Genomic DNA, 14,427 nt, shown 5'->3' on the forward strand with positions numbered 1-14,427 from the left:
GTCTCACCTCACTCATATTGAAGCTGGATTAGTTTTGCTATTGGTAGAACAAGGTTACTTATCCATCTGAAAGGGCTGGAAAAAAGATGGTGGTGGCTTAAAGGGAACTGTACATCTCAGAAGCTGGGCTATACCACCTACACATAAAAATAAAACCTTTTTGTCAAGGTCTTAATTTCAAATGTGGCAGCTCAAAACAGGTGGTAAGTAAGAAAACAGTAGGCCTACATGGATATAAGATTTAATTCTAGAATTTAGATGGTTCATCATTTAGGAGATTAATCAGGTGTCATCAATTTGGAAGCATCACATTTACTTACTGACTTGATGTATACAATGAAGTACACTCAGTGATTGATTTGTGCAAGGGTTATCAAAATATAGATTTAAATCTGTGATGGACTGACAGAATGACTTCAGTGCAACCAAAGCCTGAAATTATACTAAGCAGTGCTGCTATATTCAATATAACCATTCTATTGGTATCTTCAGGTTTTCTCTATAAACTCTGCAATTTCACAACCACAGGGTTTAGTGAATCTGAAGTCAAAACACTGCCATGTGCTAGTCTGCGCTCACAGAGTGATTTTGTCTCGGGCAGCAGCCGTGGCGTATGCTGACGCTGTCTGCTAAACAATATTTGTTTTGGGGTTTGGAGGTAAGTGTGTCTGGAGACCACTACACTTGCCATTGTTATTCCAGAGGTTGATATAAAGAACACTGAATTGAAATGAGAAAACAAAGCTCTTACTTTATAATTAGCTATAAATAATCAGTTTATCAAACAGTTGTTGGATAATCAGTTCCCCATGGCTTGCAGGTATTTATGCCTGAGTGTAGATATCGATAATCAATATGTAGGCGATTTCTTCTGGGATGATACCATCCTCTGACTATTTAGTATGACATCATTTGTGGCTAATTAGTAGGGGATGGTGCAAGCCGTGTGCTACAAAAATTCAATAGCTGTGAGACAAAGGTAGTGTTCAATTTAACCTTTAACCTAATGGCCACACCAAAGAAACAAGGGGGAAATAATCTTGTGGCTCTTTGGGGCAATAATAATACTTCCATCTAACAAGTTTTGATAGCCTACATACAATACCTCAACCAGTCAACATGGATGGGTCAATAAGTTTGTATAATTAAAAAAAAAAAGAAGTGTTTTAATCAAGCGTTTTAATCAACGCAGGACATAGTCATCCAAATGGTTGAACAGACTATCCTGAGCCTTGAAACATGAGAAATGGGATTTTCAGATAACACAAGCCTCTAAGGTCACATTTCAGTGTTTTCCACCTCAGTCTGGGTTTTTAAATCTCGGCTCTACTAATTAAAAAGACATTTCATATCTTTCAGACTGTCAGGGGACACAGAGCACTTAACCAAAAATCGCTGTCCTACAGACAAATTAGATCCCTTTGAACCCTTAGATGTGAATATTTCTACTGCTCTCATGTGGTTAGTAAGTGAAATTACACTGATCACTTCACAAGATTGCACATTTTGGAGAACTATATGTCAGATCTTTTATTGCTAATGTCAGACTGATTTAGCTTTGAGTGCCCCATAGACAATACTATGTAGGCTACTATATGGCTTTCATTAATGTCTGTTATTAATTTTCTCCTGTTGTTCCTTTACCCATGGCCAAGACATATGTTACAGCATTATTTTTTTTAAGCCTCAGTGTGATTTTGGTTTATTTCAAGGTATCAAATAAGTTTATAAACAAAGAATCTGTCAGTGTAGCCTAATATTTTCCATCTTGATTCAATAGAACTTTCAAACAAATTTTCCATCATGATTCAAGCAAATTGCAAAAAAGGATGACAGCATAACACAATAGGTCTGATGTTTGGATGTGAAGAATAATATAATTTCAATTGCCTGTTGAGAAAATTAATACACGAGTTTAGAGACAACATGGCACTTTTAATCCATAAAGTGGTGAGGTAGCCTATGTCCTAAATAGGAAAGTCTCATCATCAATCATGTTTAATCTTGGCACAGGAAATGCCATGTTCTCTACCTGGATATCGTGAATGACATTGACTTTTACCAAATGAGGCGGCATGACCTTTACTCCTAAAACCATCAAGGGTAATTGCAATGTCTGTTCCTCTCATTGGTCTGCTCTCTCCTTATTGCTGCCCAAAGATGAAATGTTTTGCAAAATACTAGAGTGCGTCTTTCAAATGGTGATCCTAATTTGGCTATGATTTGGTTACAAATCACAGAGGGTTTTATTTAGGGTGTTTGCTTAGCTGGAGTTTGTGATACAATAATGCTCTCCTCTGTGTGCCTGTGAACACCCTAGATTGGATTAAACAAACAACTGCCTATTTTTAAACTTCGTGTCACATACATGGTTTTGCCTTTTATCGTTTTCATAGGATTATCTCCATCTCTCGTCCCACCCCCTTCGACCCCCACCCACCCACCTCTACTCTCTCCCTTTCTCTCTCTCGCTTTGGGAGTGATAGTGCAGTCAGACGTAGGCTACTGGTGGAATGCATGGGAGAGGAGAAATCCGTGCCGTTCATCGCTGAGAGAGGGAGACAGGGGTGGTGGCAGAGAGAGGGAGAGACATGGCTTCCAAAGAGACATCCTCCTGTTTTGTCAGCGTTTCCAGGGAACTCACAGGTAAGAGACGGGGACCACGGCTACATCAGTTAGAGCATCACCGTCCACATCCACGGACCGATGGGCTTTAGCAAACGATGCGGTTTGTGTGTCTAGCTGCGACCTAGGCTACCTGACGCAACGCACGTTTTTAAATGTTATTCAGCATGCTTATGTTGCAACCTTAGGTTTGTGCTAAATTATGAATTCTTATTCACGTTTTAGGTTTCTATGCTCTGGGAACTGCATGTGATAATGAGCAAAGCTACTGTTCTCTGGGCGATGTTGCCCCGCGGGTTGGCTCACATTAAACCCCAGCCTAAGGCCATATTCGTTGCGTTATGGTAATAATAATAATAATAATCACATAGGCTACCCTGCAAATATCACAGTCATCTTAAAAATACCCACGCAGAAAGTGCTGTGTATGCACTGGCATATTGAATATAGCATTGGCACCGAGTTTCTTTTATTGTGCCTGTGTGTATATGTAAGTACTCAATATGCCATCATTTTGGTGTCAGGAATACTCGCAGCCTGCTGGTTTTGTTAAATGCTTGCGCTGGGTCCCGGCCCCCTTCACTCACTCACCCGCCCCGATCTTTGGGCAGACGTCCGGGCCATGCTGATGCAGCCGCGGGGAACATTAGATCACTACGCGTTAAAAACTCACACACTCACAAAGATTAGCCTCTCTCTCTCTCTCTCTCTCTCTCTCTCTCTCACACACACACACACACCCACTCTCTCTCTCTCTCTCTCTCTCTCTCTCTCTCTCTCTCTCTCTCTCACACACACACACACACCCACTCTCTCTCTCTCTCTCTCTCTCTCTCTCTCTCTCTCTCTCTCTCTCTCACACACACACTGAGACCGAGGCTCTTAATTACCCCTGATAGATCTATTAGCTACTATACCGTAATTAGAGTAGGGAGGGAATCCCAGCTTTTCATTTCACGCACCTGTCAACCCCATCCCTCCTCTAGCTTACAAAAAGCACATATTCCACCCCTCATACCTCCTCTGTACTGCAGCTTGCATACTAGTTCTTATCGTGGGTAAATAATGCATGCTACCTCGTGTTATTCCATTTAAGAGTGCATATTCTACAAGCAGCAAGTGCAGCTAGGTACATGTCTCTTTGCAGTGTGCTAGGAACACACTCAGTTTGTTACCCACTCATCCATTCAGCCACAACGCTTTCATGCCATTTTCTTTGCATCTGCCTTTCTTTTTCTTTTGTGGTCTGTTTGTACTGTAGGGGTCAGGAGCTCACATTTCAAAGATCAGCATATGTCTAGGAGTGTTTTGAGATTTGCATGACTTGGCAAAAATCAATTAACTTGGAATTGAATATGATGATGATGATGATGATGATGATGATGATGATGATGATGATGGTTTGTGTGTGCGTGTGTGTGCATTTGCGCATGCGTTTTCACTAACTGTTTGTGTAAATGTCATTTGTGCCAATCTTATAAATTGCAGTCTGCTGATGTGAGCGCTTGACTGAATGTTTTACTAGGCCCAATCCATAAATGTCAAGGTTATGTTTCTAATGATGATGGACATCAGGTTAAATCGACTATTTCGGAACTCATCAACCGATGACAATGTTCACCTGAATATGCATATTTTGGTTAACATTTTTCCCTGTTCCTTCTCACTTGTAGAAAGCATCAGGAAGCTCATCGACAAGTCTTCAATCAAGTTCATTCGTGGCATCAAACTTGAAACAAAAAACGGCAAATCAGAGGACAGGATATTGGTAGGTGCACGTAAGCATTACTTCCAGCGGTATCGATACTGAACTGCCGTTCAGGCTGTCCTTAGCTCTTTGCTATGTGCCTCTGCCTCTCAGTTCAGTGTTATTTCAGTTTAATTTTGTTTATGATTTTCTTTTGGTGCCTCTTGATTGACTCAACATGTGGACATACACATGAACACACACATGCACACAGCGTTTTGTCACCATTTTCAATTTGAGCCACTGTATCTATCTATGGGGCATAGAGGACTGTGTAAGTTGGTGTGAAATTGTTCAGGCTATGATCGTTTCCAGTCTCTCCCTCCCTCCTTTCCTTTCTCTCTCTCTCCTTTCCTCTCCCTCTCCCTCCCTCTCTCCTTCCTCTCTCCCTGCCTCCCTCTCTCTGATGACACCCCCCGCCCACCAACACCATCACCACCACCACATTTTTGGAGTCGGAGAGGGGAGACCGAGTCCCTCTCTCACTCTGTACTCCCTTTTCATCAGCGAATGTGGGGCAGAGAAGGGGGGAACTCGTTTCCTATCCTTGGCTCTGCCAGATCACGCCATGCTTATCTGGGCCAGCCCTGCCGCTCTAAACATGGACCGGCACCAGCACCGCCTGGGTCCACCCCGGGCCCCCAGGGGGAGCTGTGGCGCAGGCTCAACGGCGACGTGCGGCCCGCAGCACACACAGAGCGGACCATATGCCCATGTGACCATATGCCCAACACACACACACTCACTCTCTCACACATACACACACACAGATCCCTTCATTCCGATGCAGATAGGTGGTAGCTGTGCTCCGTTCTGCTACCAAGGGTTGATCCCAATCCAACAGTAATTATTTTTGACTTTGAGGTGAGGAATCTTGATGCAGGAAGTTTTCTAAGCCTCGATGGCTCCCTTTGAGGAGTTCATCTTGAGCACAGAGCACAGCAGTCATCAACCCCCCCACCCCACCCTCCTCTCTTCCTCTCAACCATCTCCCCAGCTTAGTAGACCCCCCCCCCCCCTTCCCTCCCTTCCCCAAACCCTCTAACTGGTTAATGATTCATCATGTGGCAAGTTGGAGCATTTTGGCGCATGGGCCCTTTGATATATGGCGGGCTTTGATAAACGCTGTCTGCAGGGACTCGCCTTCCAGCCTTCGATGCCTCTGAAAATTGAACACTGAGGAATATTTTAGAGGATAACTGAAAGTGCTCTCTGCATCCATGTGAACCAACTGCTGATCCCATTTGCCCCCTGATCAAGCTTTAGTTTGTGCTTTTTTGTGTGTGTGTGTGTGTGTGTGTGTATGTGTGTGTCTGTGTGTCTCTGTGTGTGTGTGTCTGTGTGTGTGTATGCGCGCGCATATTCATTGCATAGGCATATATTTATGAGGGATATATCTTGGCTTTGGGTGACAGTCTCTGTTCTTTGCGAGAAGAAAGACTTTGTGCAGTCTAGTCTTGGCATTCATTTTTTAAGGCCCTCTTACATCAGTACAGTGCGATATTATTTACATACAGTATAACTGTCTTGGCTTTCAAAAACAGAAGGGCTGACAAGCTAAAACTTTTAACTCTTGCCTTTGAACCAACACCCTCCCACGCAGATTTACCTTGATTTTTCCGATCCAATTTTTTTGACTTGAGGTCGGGGCGATATGAGTGAATGAAAGCTCTGAGCGTACTTCCTCTACTACCGCCGGCCGACCTGAACTCCGCTGTCTAATAAATCTGATTCGAAGAGACGGGCGTCCTATCGCGAAAAACTCATTAATGAATAATTATGGGCTGCGAGGGGCATTCTGTGCCTCCGCTCTTTGATCTGTGAGGCTTTGATAAAGACTCGTCTCACGGGGTAACAGTCTCATCCCCAACATCTCTATCTGCTGCTGCCGCTGCCGGTGCCAGAGATGAAACTGTATCTCTTGACGTTCACGTTTATTTCTTAATTTCTTGTCTCCAGATTGTCACGTCTTTCTAAAAAAATATATAATGAAAAAATCCATCTCGGTCACAGGTTCTTTTGATGTGTTTGAGATCTAGCAGATTCTCTTTTCTCTCCTACTCCCCTTTCTCCATCCCTCTCTCTCTCTCTCTCTCTCTCTCTCTCTACAGCCACTCTCTCTTTCTCTTTCTATCTCTTTCTCCTTCATTCTAACCTTCCCTCATATCCCCCCTCCAAATGCTCTCCCCCTCTCCCTCATTCACAGTATGATTCCTCTTTTATGGTAGAGGTTGGGTCGGGCGATGCTGTCACTCTCTCTCTCTCTCTCTCTCTCTCTCTCTCTCTCTCTCTCTCTCTCTCTCTCTGTCTCCCTATTTATACTTTTATTTTTAATATTGCGTGTTTGTGATGCACTTGGAGGGGACCCATGCTGCTACCCCTGTAGATGAAACAGCATGCTCATGGACAGGAGGATGAAAAAGAAGAGAGAAAGAGAGTGAGAGAGAAAGAGAGTGAGAGAGAGAGAGAGGGAGATGAAGAGAGATGCGGGGGTGGGATATGGACAGACTGCAGACCGCTGACAAAAGAAGAGACACAAGAAAGCAAGTGGTCAGAGATCCACAGCACAAGAGAAGAAGTGTGTGTGTGTGTGTGTGTGTGTGTGTGTGTGTGGGGAGGGAGGGCTTGTGCTGTTGAACAGTGTGACCAAAGCGAAAGAACAGTATGAAGTGAACGAAGTGCCAGCCAGGATAGAGGGAGATATAGAGATGTGGTGAAAGAAAGGTGATGACAGCTTGATATTGGAGAAAATAAGAATAAGAACCAAAGGAAGTCGGTGGACAGGACGGACAGAAGCTGAGAGAAAGAGAGAGGGATAGAGAGTTTTCTCCTTGGCGAAGATTAGGAAGAGAGAGAGAGAGAAGGGTGTAACAGGGTGTTAGAGAGAGGAGGAAGAGGAAGATGTGGAGTGACGGAGCGGAAAAAGAGCAGCGAGGAACAGAGGGATGAAGTCAGAGCGGTCACCGGGACGCTGCGCTGAGGTCACACACACACACACGACTCGGCCTCCTTTCGTGGTCCTTTATTCCCCGTCTCTGGACAGCCTGTGTATATTTAGTTTCTGATTTTCAGATACCTCAGAAGTCCTGAATCCGTTCAGTTAGTGGAACTTTTTCTTGACTGCTGTCAAAAACTGAGAGATCAGGACAGTGAATGCCAGTTAGCCAGAGTCACACATAAGGGACAGCTTCATAACATTTAGAATTGGATTACTCATCATATGGTTTACTAGTTTAGAATCGGATTACTCATCATATGGTTTACTAGTTTAGAATTGGATTACTCATCATATGGTTTACTAGTTTAGAATTGGATTACTCATCATATGGTTTACTAGTTTAGAATTGGATTACTCATCATATGGTTTACTAGTTTAGAATTGGATTACTCATCATAAGGTTTAGTAGTTGTGCAGACATATACTGTATATATATGCATGTGGAGTATACATTTCAAGCATAGGTGAAACAGGATAGCTAAGGGATGCATCACTAGAAAGTTCCAGACTCTTCTAACATTCCTCCTAGTTCTTCATTATGTATATTGGGTACCGCCGTCTCTGTAGATTAGAATGCCATAGTAATGGGTTGCGTGCTGTTGAGCCATGGCTTTAAGAGAGATGTACTGTAGGGAGACGATGTGCAGCCATGATGCTGGGTTACTTCCCCTGAACTCCCTCACAGTTTCCATGGTAACCTGTGACCGCGTCCATTAGCCTCTGCCAGTGCAAGTGTGGGCTGAGGCTTTGTGTGTGTGTGTGTGTGTGTGTGTGTGTGTGTGTGAGCGAGAGAGAGTGTGTGTGTGTGTGTGTATATCTGTGTGTGTGTATATCTGTGTGTGTGTATGTGTGTGTGTGTGTGTGTGTGTGTGTGTGTGTATATCTGTGTGTGTGTATATCTGTGTGTGTGTGTGTGTGTGTGTGTGTGTGTGTGTGTGTGAGAGAGAGAGAGAGAGAAAGAAAGAGAGAGAGCAGTACTGATCTGTATGCTGACTCCACTGAACTGAAATGGTGGAGTGTTGGCCGTGTCTTGAGCTCTCTATATTCTCCATCCCTGCCAGGTTCTCACAACATGGAGGCTCTATCTAATGGCTGTGAAGGTTCCTTCAAAGGTAAAATCTGAAAAAGACTATTTTTCCTTCAAATTTTAATTTATTCAAAGTAAGCTTTGATTTCCAATTCACTGTGCGTGACATGCTTTGCTAATTTCCCCCAAACTGTTTGTTCAGGTGGAGATGACTTTCAACTTCCTGGAGATCCGTTCCATAAGCACACAGCCAGACCTGCAGGTGATTAGGCCTTGGGATTAGATTTCCGTCATTTGGATGCAAAAACCTTCTTGGCTCCTTTAGGTTGCTGCCTCCTGACTGAATGGCAACATCCTTCTGCCCTTCAAAACTACTCCAAACTTTTTTATCTAGAAGAGAGCCTTTAATCCTGCTCCCTCAAATAACCCTTTGGTGCTGCTGTGTTTATAATGCTAACACAAAAGACGGGGATTGGTGAAATGTCAGCTGTCATCATTACCTGTTCTCTTTGCCTTTTTTTACCCCCTGCCTGCGGGTGATGCACAGGTTGTCATAGAAACAGACAAGTCCACCTACTCCTTCCGGCTTCAGTCAAGAGACCACCTCGATCATGTGATTAACCATGTCAACTATGCCCTGTCACGAATATTCAACAACTCTATTTTTGCGTGAGTTTTTTTTTTGTTGCATCTTCTCATCCAAGCCACAGTTGCAGAAGAGTAGTATAAATCCAAAATTGCCATTGTATCATTTCTTGGCCTTTTTGTTGATTGCTTTTGTAATCCATTTTTTTCTTTTTCTCTTTATCCTGCTCCATCATGTAGACCATCCATCTGTCAATCAGACAGTGACCTATCAGATGGAAGCAGGAAGTACTCTCCAAGTTCAGACACGTCTGTCGAGACACAGAGGGCTTGTGGTGAGTGTGGTGAAAAAATGCAAGCTCATAAACACACACACACACACACACACATGCACGCACACACACACACAAAAATCATCATTCATACTGACAGGCAGACATGTCGACAGATGAGCAGTAAAGAATTCAGTCCTCTGGACAGATTGGTGCTTAAGCAGGGAGGCAAGACAAACATTATAATGGGGTTATTAAAACGACGGTGAAGGTATATAGAAGGCAGATAGAACAACATAGACATAAAACAATATACCCACGCAATCAACATGAAGTACATGTGCAGAGAAAAGAACATTGCTCGCTGTATTAATCTGTATGTTTATCTTCCCCTGTTTCTATTGCTTTATTTCAGGAGGCTTCTCAGAGACATATGCTGCTCTGTGTGATTATAATGGCATCAGCTGCAAGGAGGAGGTGCAGTGGGTAAGTGTGTGTGTGTGTGTGTGTGTGTGTGTGTGTGTGTAGAGTGAGTGAGAGAAAGAGCAAGAAATGAGAAGGGAGGAGGGAATTACAGAATTGCAGGACTTTCTGAGTGCTGCATATCACATGTTATCAAATATGTTCAAGTAAGGATTCTATACATAACATGTGTGGGGTGCGAATTCTCTTATAAGGATTCTATACATAACATATGTGGGGGTTGCGAATGCTCTTATGTGTGCATGACTGTGGTCTTCTTCTTTAGGATGTGGATACCATCTACCACTCCCAAGACAACAGGGAGTTCAACCTGCTGGACTTCAGTCACCTGGAAAGCAGGTAAACTCTGTACTGGACACTGGACAGGGCATATTACATACTGTAAGTGTAAAATCATAAGCCTATTAAACAAGTGTGGGGGGTTCATTTTGTCCAGGGACCTGGCAGTGATTGTGGCGTCCATGGCGTACAACACATGGTTCACTAAACTCTACTGCAAGGACCTGCGGATTGTAAGTATCCTCTTCGCTTGAGAATGGTCAGCATGGAGAGTTCCGTGATTTTTGTTGTGTTATTTGAAATTGTCGGTGCCACTGATCAGACACACTGCATGTGACCTCTCAGGGTTCAGAGGTCACAGAACAAGTTCTGCACACGCTCAGTAAGTCATCCAGCCTGGAGGAGATCACACTGGAGAATGTTGGGCTAAAATCGTGAGTTTTCATGGCCTCTAGAGTTATACTGTGTCATCCGTTTGTTTTGATTAGCAATGTGTTAGTACGCATAGCATGTAAACTATAGTAATGTAATGTACTTTAGTAAAGTAATGTCTTCAGTGTGTGATTAATGAGTGTTTTTTGAAATATGAAAATACTATTTCCATCCATGTTGACATACTGTCTGTCTGTCTGTCTGTCTGAATGACTGACTGACTGTGTATGTGTGTGTGTCTGTGTGTGTGTGTGTGTGTGTGTGTGTGTCATACTGCAGTGACTTCCCTCAGAAGCTGTCCGTCGCCCTCTCCGAGAACCCAGCCTCTGTAATCCACTCCCTCAATTTGGCTCATAACACCCTTGACAATCAAGGTAATAATCGATTCCTCCCTGCCACATTCATTTGGGCCACTTCCTCTTGTCTCTTTTACACAGCAGCCCCGCCATCCCCCACCGTGCCGAGACCCAGCTGCCTTGAGAACAGTGGTGCAGAAATGGTGGTTTGATGCCCCTGTGTTTAGTGATGCCATTACTGCCTTTTAAACCTTGCCCTTACAACCCATTTATTGTGTGTCTGCGGTGAGGCAGTGCCTATGTAATGGCCTCGGTAGACAGTTGCCTTCACTTGTCACTCTGAATCAAAGTAGCTTGTCTTTGGCAGAGATTTAGAGCCGAGCTCCTGAACACTGTCAACTGATGCCCAAGGGATGTGGAAATATATCATAGTGGGTTTCTCACTCTCTCGGACTCTTTCTCGCCCTCTCTGCTCTCTCTCTCTCTCTCTCTCTCTCTCTCTCTCTCTCTCTCTCTCTCTCTCTCTCTCTCTCTCTCTCTCTCAGTATTTCCCCTTCTCTTAAACTCAGGTTGAAATAAAACAGTTTTATTGGCATGGCTGCAATGCAGCAAAGTATTGGCAAAGCCCATAAAGATAATGTAAATGTGAAAATGAGGAAACACACAGATAAGCTAGCAACGGAAGTACTCACATATATGAACACATTATAAATTTACATAATAAAAGTACAAATAAGGGTGGCTGCTTTATGTTCAGTAATTAATCATTCTATGAATTATCTGCCTTCCTTTCTCCCTTCCTCCCTTCTGTCTCTCTCTGTCTCTGTCGCTCTCTGTTTCTACAGGTGTGTGCAATCTCATTCAGCAGGTGTGTCGCCTGAGCAAAGGGCTGCGTCTCCTCAACCTGTCCAAGACATCCCTCTCCTCCAAAGGTGGGTGGTGGTCACCTCGAGTGCCTCTCTCCCAGCACTCCCTCTCCATCCCTCTCCTTCCATCTCTCACTCCACATGTCATCCACTCCTTCTTCGTCCCTTCATGGAATACAGGAGGAAAGAAAATCAAGAAAAAAAATGTTCATCCGGTTGATGTGGGAGGCTTTGAGTCTTTGTTCAGCTCCCGGGATGTAATATCACTTATCATATTAAGCACACTTATGAATGAAACCCCCCGACACACACACACACACACACACTCCTGCACACACTCCCGCTTGCACTCTTGCTGTCAGTAAGTCAGATATTTCCGCGCACGCAGACTGGATTTAGCTCAAGGGTGGCTCTGGGCTTGGGTTTCTGCTGACAAGCATGGAGTTGGGTGAATTTGTCTAGAATACTCACTTGCTCGGGCGCCCGCTCACTCACTCACTCGCTCACTCAGAAGGAAAGCTTTCCTGAGTGCACACTCGTCTATTTCTCTCTATCTCCTTTCTCTCTTTGTCTGGCTCCCTCCTTCTGTCTTCTATTGTGTGTGTGTGTGTGTGTGTGTGTTAGAATGTGTGTGTACTTTGTACTTTCACACTCACAATATCTCGTATCCAATCCATCTCTTTCGCTCGTATCTAGCCATTTCTTACAGTTTAATTCATTCTGCTGTTTTGGCAGGGCAAATACATTTCTGATGGCACAGGCTCTTCTATCTGAGGTGCAGAAGTCATAAGCTAGGAAATTAAAATGTCTGAAATGTGCACTCCAGGAGATAAACAAAGTCATACCATAACGAAAGCATTAACTGTGTAGACCAATAACATTAGTGCTGTTGATGCAGGGCTCATTATCACTGAACTCCATACCCCATAAATATAAGAACACCATACTGACAAACTGACTAGGAACTGACTAGAATTTGTCATACCATTTGAGCATTGTGAGTATGATTGTGTGTAATTACTGGGAATTTAGAACACCGTGGTGAGGTAGATAAATCTTTCATTCAGATAATTTAATTGTTCATGCACCTATGGAATGGACACACATATGATTTCATCTCATGTTTGCAATGGGGATATAATAGTACTAATTATTACATTTTATTTATGCTGTGTTTGTTTATTTTATCGGTGGATTCTGGAGGTTGAATAGGTAGTCTATATGCGATGAAACTGTATTTTGTTATAATTATATATTGAAAATAATAATGAATAAATAATGAATTAATGAATTCATCAATTAATTAATTTAAATAATACATGAAGGGAAATCCATTTTCCCATCCTTGGCCATTATTAAATAACGTGGATCAATTAATTTAACAAATCTCAAAAAAGTGTTTTTGTTTCTTTCTCTATGGTTTGCAATCTCTCTCTCTCTCTCTCTCTCTCTCTCTCTCTCTCTCTCTCTCTCTCTCTCTCTCTGTGTGCTCAGGTGTGGTGTCGCTCTCTCAGGCTCTGTGCTCGAGTGACGACTATTCTAACTCCCTGCTGCATCTGGATCTCAGCAAAAACCCCGGGGTCCTGTCAGGAGAGGACGCCTCGGTCAGAGACTGAACAAAGCACACACAAACACACACACGCACACAAACGCAGACAAACAAACACACACTCTCTCTCTTTCTCTCTGTCTCTGTCTCTCTCTCACACACACACACACACACACACACACACACACACACACACACACACACACCTTTTAACGCATGATCACCCACATATAAATGCAGTCTGTCACAGAAAGATGCTCTTTTTTGTACAAACACAGACATGTACTGCCTTGCAAATGTTACCACTCACATGTAAAGTCCGTTTGTGTCTGTTCTTGTTGCTGTTGCAGAACCTGCACCTCTTCCTCTCCCAGCCCAACTGCCTGGTCCACCTGGACCTGTCCAGCACCGACTGTTCAGTGGACTCGGTGAGCTGAGAACGCGCTTTGTGGCTCACAAGTCAAAATCCCTTCATAGCTTTGCATAAAGAAGTCTTTTCTCTCTACTTCTACCCTACTAAGGTTTTTGAAATGGATAAAGACATTCATTTTTCAGGGGTGTTCTTTAACCTTTATGGCATTTTGTGTTAAATCAGTGGAAAGGTCCCACCATCGATGTGACTTCTTTTCCCAGTGCTGCTTCCTTTTATAACTTTCTGTGGTTGACCTTTTCGAACTCTTGATATTATTCTGTGTTGTAGTGGAGACCTTAGACAAGTTAACAAAAACAATTCCATTTTTAGATGTTTTTTTTTTAAATGTTGACTTAATTATTGTTGTCCTCCTCAGAATCCACTCTCTGACTGTTTCTCTCTTACTGTCTATTTGTGTTCTGCTGTCTCTCTCTCTCTCTCTCTCTCTCTCTCTCTCTCTCTCTCTCTCTCTTGGTCAGCTCTTCGGTGCGTTGCTCAGGGGCTGCTGTGCTGACCTCTCCTACTTGAATCTCTCCAAAAACTCCTTCTCTCACAGGTCAGCATCCGCCCCTCTCTGTCTGTCTTCTCCCTCTCTCTCTTTCTCTCTTTCCTCTGGCCTCTCTTTTCCCTCTTCCTCTTTTCTCTTCCATTCTTTTTCCGTATTACTCTCTCTATCTCAGATCCTTGTCTTCCACTTCCTCCCTTCCTCCCTCCCTCCCTTCCTCCCTCTCTCTCTCTTGTCTTGTTCTCTGATAAATATTTTTAAATATTTGTTGTTTAGCGAGGAAGGCAAACTAATTTTAGAAATGATTTATTTTTAAACATCCTCAGGCACCGTCCCATTCTCGTGTGTGTA

The 14,427-nt window shown here is 43.4% G+C and overlaps 1 protein-coding gene across 5 annotated transcripts in view; it reads left to right on the plus strand.

Annotated features, from left to right (window-relative positions):
• The first annotated feature begins 2,491 nt into the window (after positions 1-2,491).
• The window catches only part of LOC121678230 (capping protein, Arp2/3 and myosin-I linker protein 3-like), a 37,895-nt gene continuing 25,959 nt past the window's right edge, over positions 2,492-14,427 (plus strand). For all 5 annotated transcript variants that reach the window (XM_042057583.1, XM_042057585.1, XM_042057586.1 and 2 more), the window contains exons 1-15: positions 2,492-2,646; positions 4,299-4,393; positions 8,432-8,482; positions 8,600-8,659; positions 8,945-9,066; positions 9,223-9,317; positions 9,670-9,740; positions 10,003-10,076; positions 10,174-10,249; positions 10,362-10,450; positions 10,728-10,822; positions 11,590-11,676; positions 13,105-13,214; positions 13,510-13,587; positions 14,051-14,127. In XM_042057583.1, coding sequence (XP_041913517.1) covers positions 2,592-2,646; positions 4,299-4,393; positions 8,432-8,482; positions 8,600-8,659; positions 8,945-9,066; positions 9,223-9,317; positions 9,670-9,740; positions 10,003-10,076; positions 10,174-10,249; positions 10,362-10,450; positions 10,728-10,822; positions 11,590-11,676; positions 13,105-13,214; positions 13,510-13,587; positions 14,051-14,127 — 1,235 coding nt within the window. In that variant the 5' untranslated portion in view covers positions 2,492-2,591. The remainder of the gene's footprint in view (positions 2,647-4,298; positions 4,394-8,431; positions 8,483-8,599; positions 8,660-8,944; positions 9,067-9,222; positions 9,318-9,669; positions 9,741-10,002; positions 10,077-10,173; positions 10,250-10,361; positions 10,451-10,727; positions 10,823-11,589; positions 11,677-13,104; positions 13,215-13,509; positions 13,588-14,050; positions 14,128-14,427) is intronic.

Source organism: Alosa sapidissima, chromosome 12, assembly GCF_018492685.1.
Source record: "Alosa sapidissima isolate fAloSap1 chromosome 12, fAloSap1.pri, whole genome shotgun sequence".
Lineage (NCBI taxonomy): Eukaryota > Metazoa > Chordata > Actinopteri > Clupeiformes > Clupeidae > Alosa > Alosa sapidissima.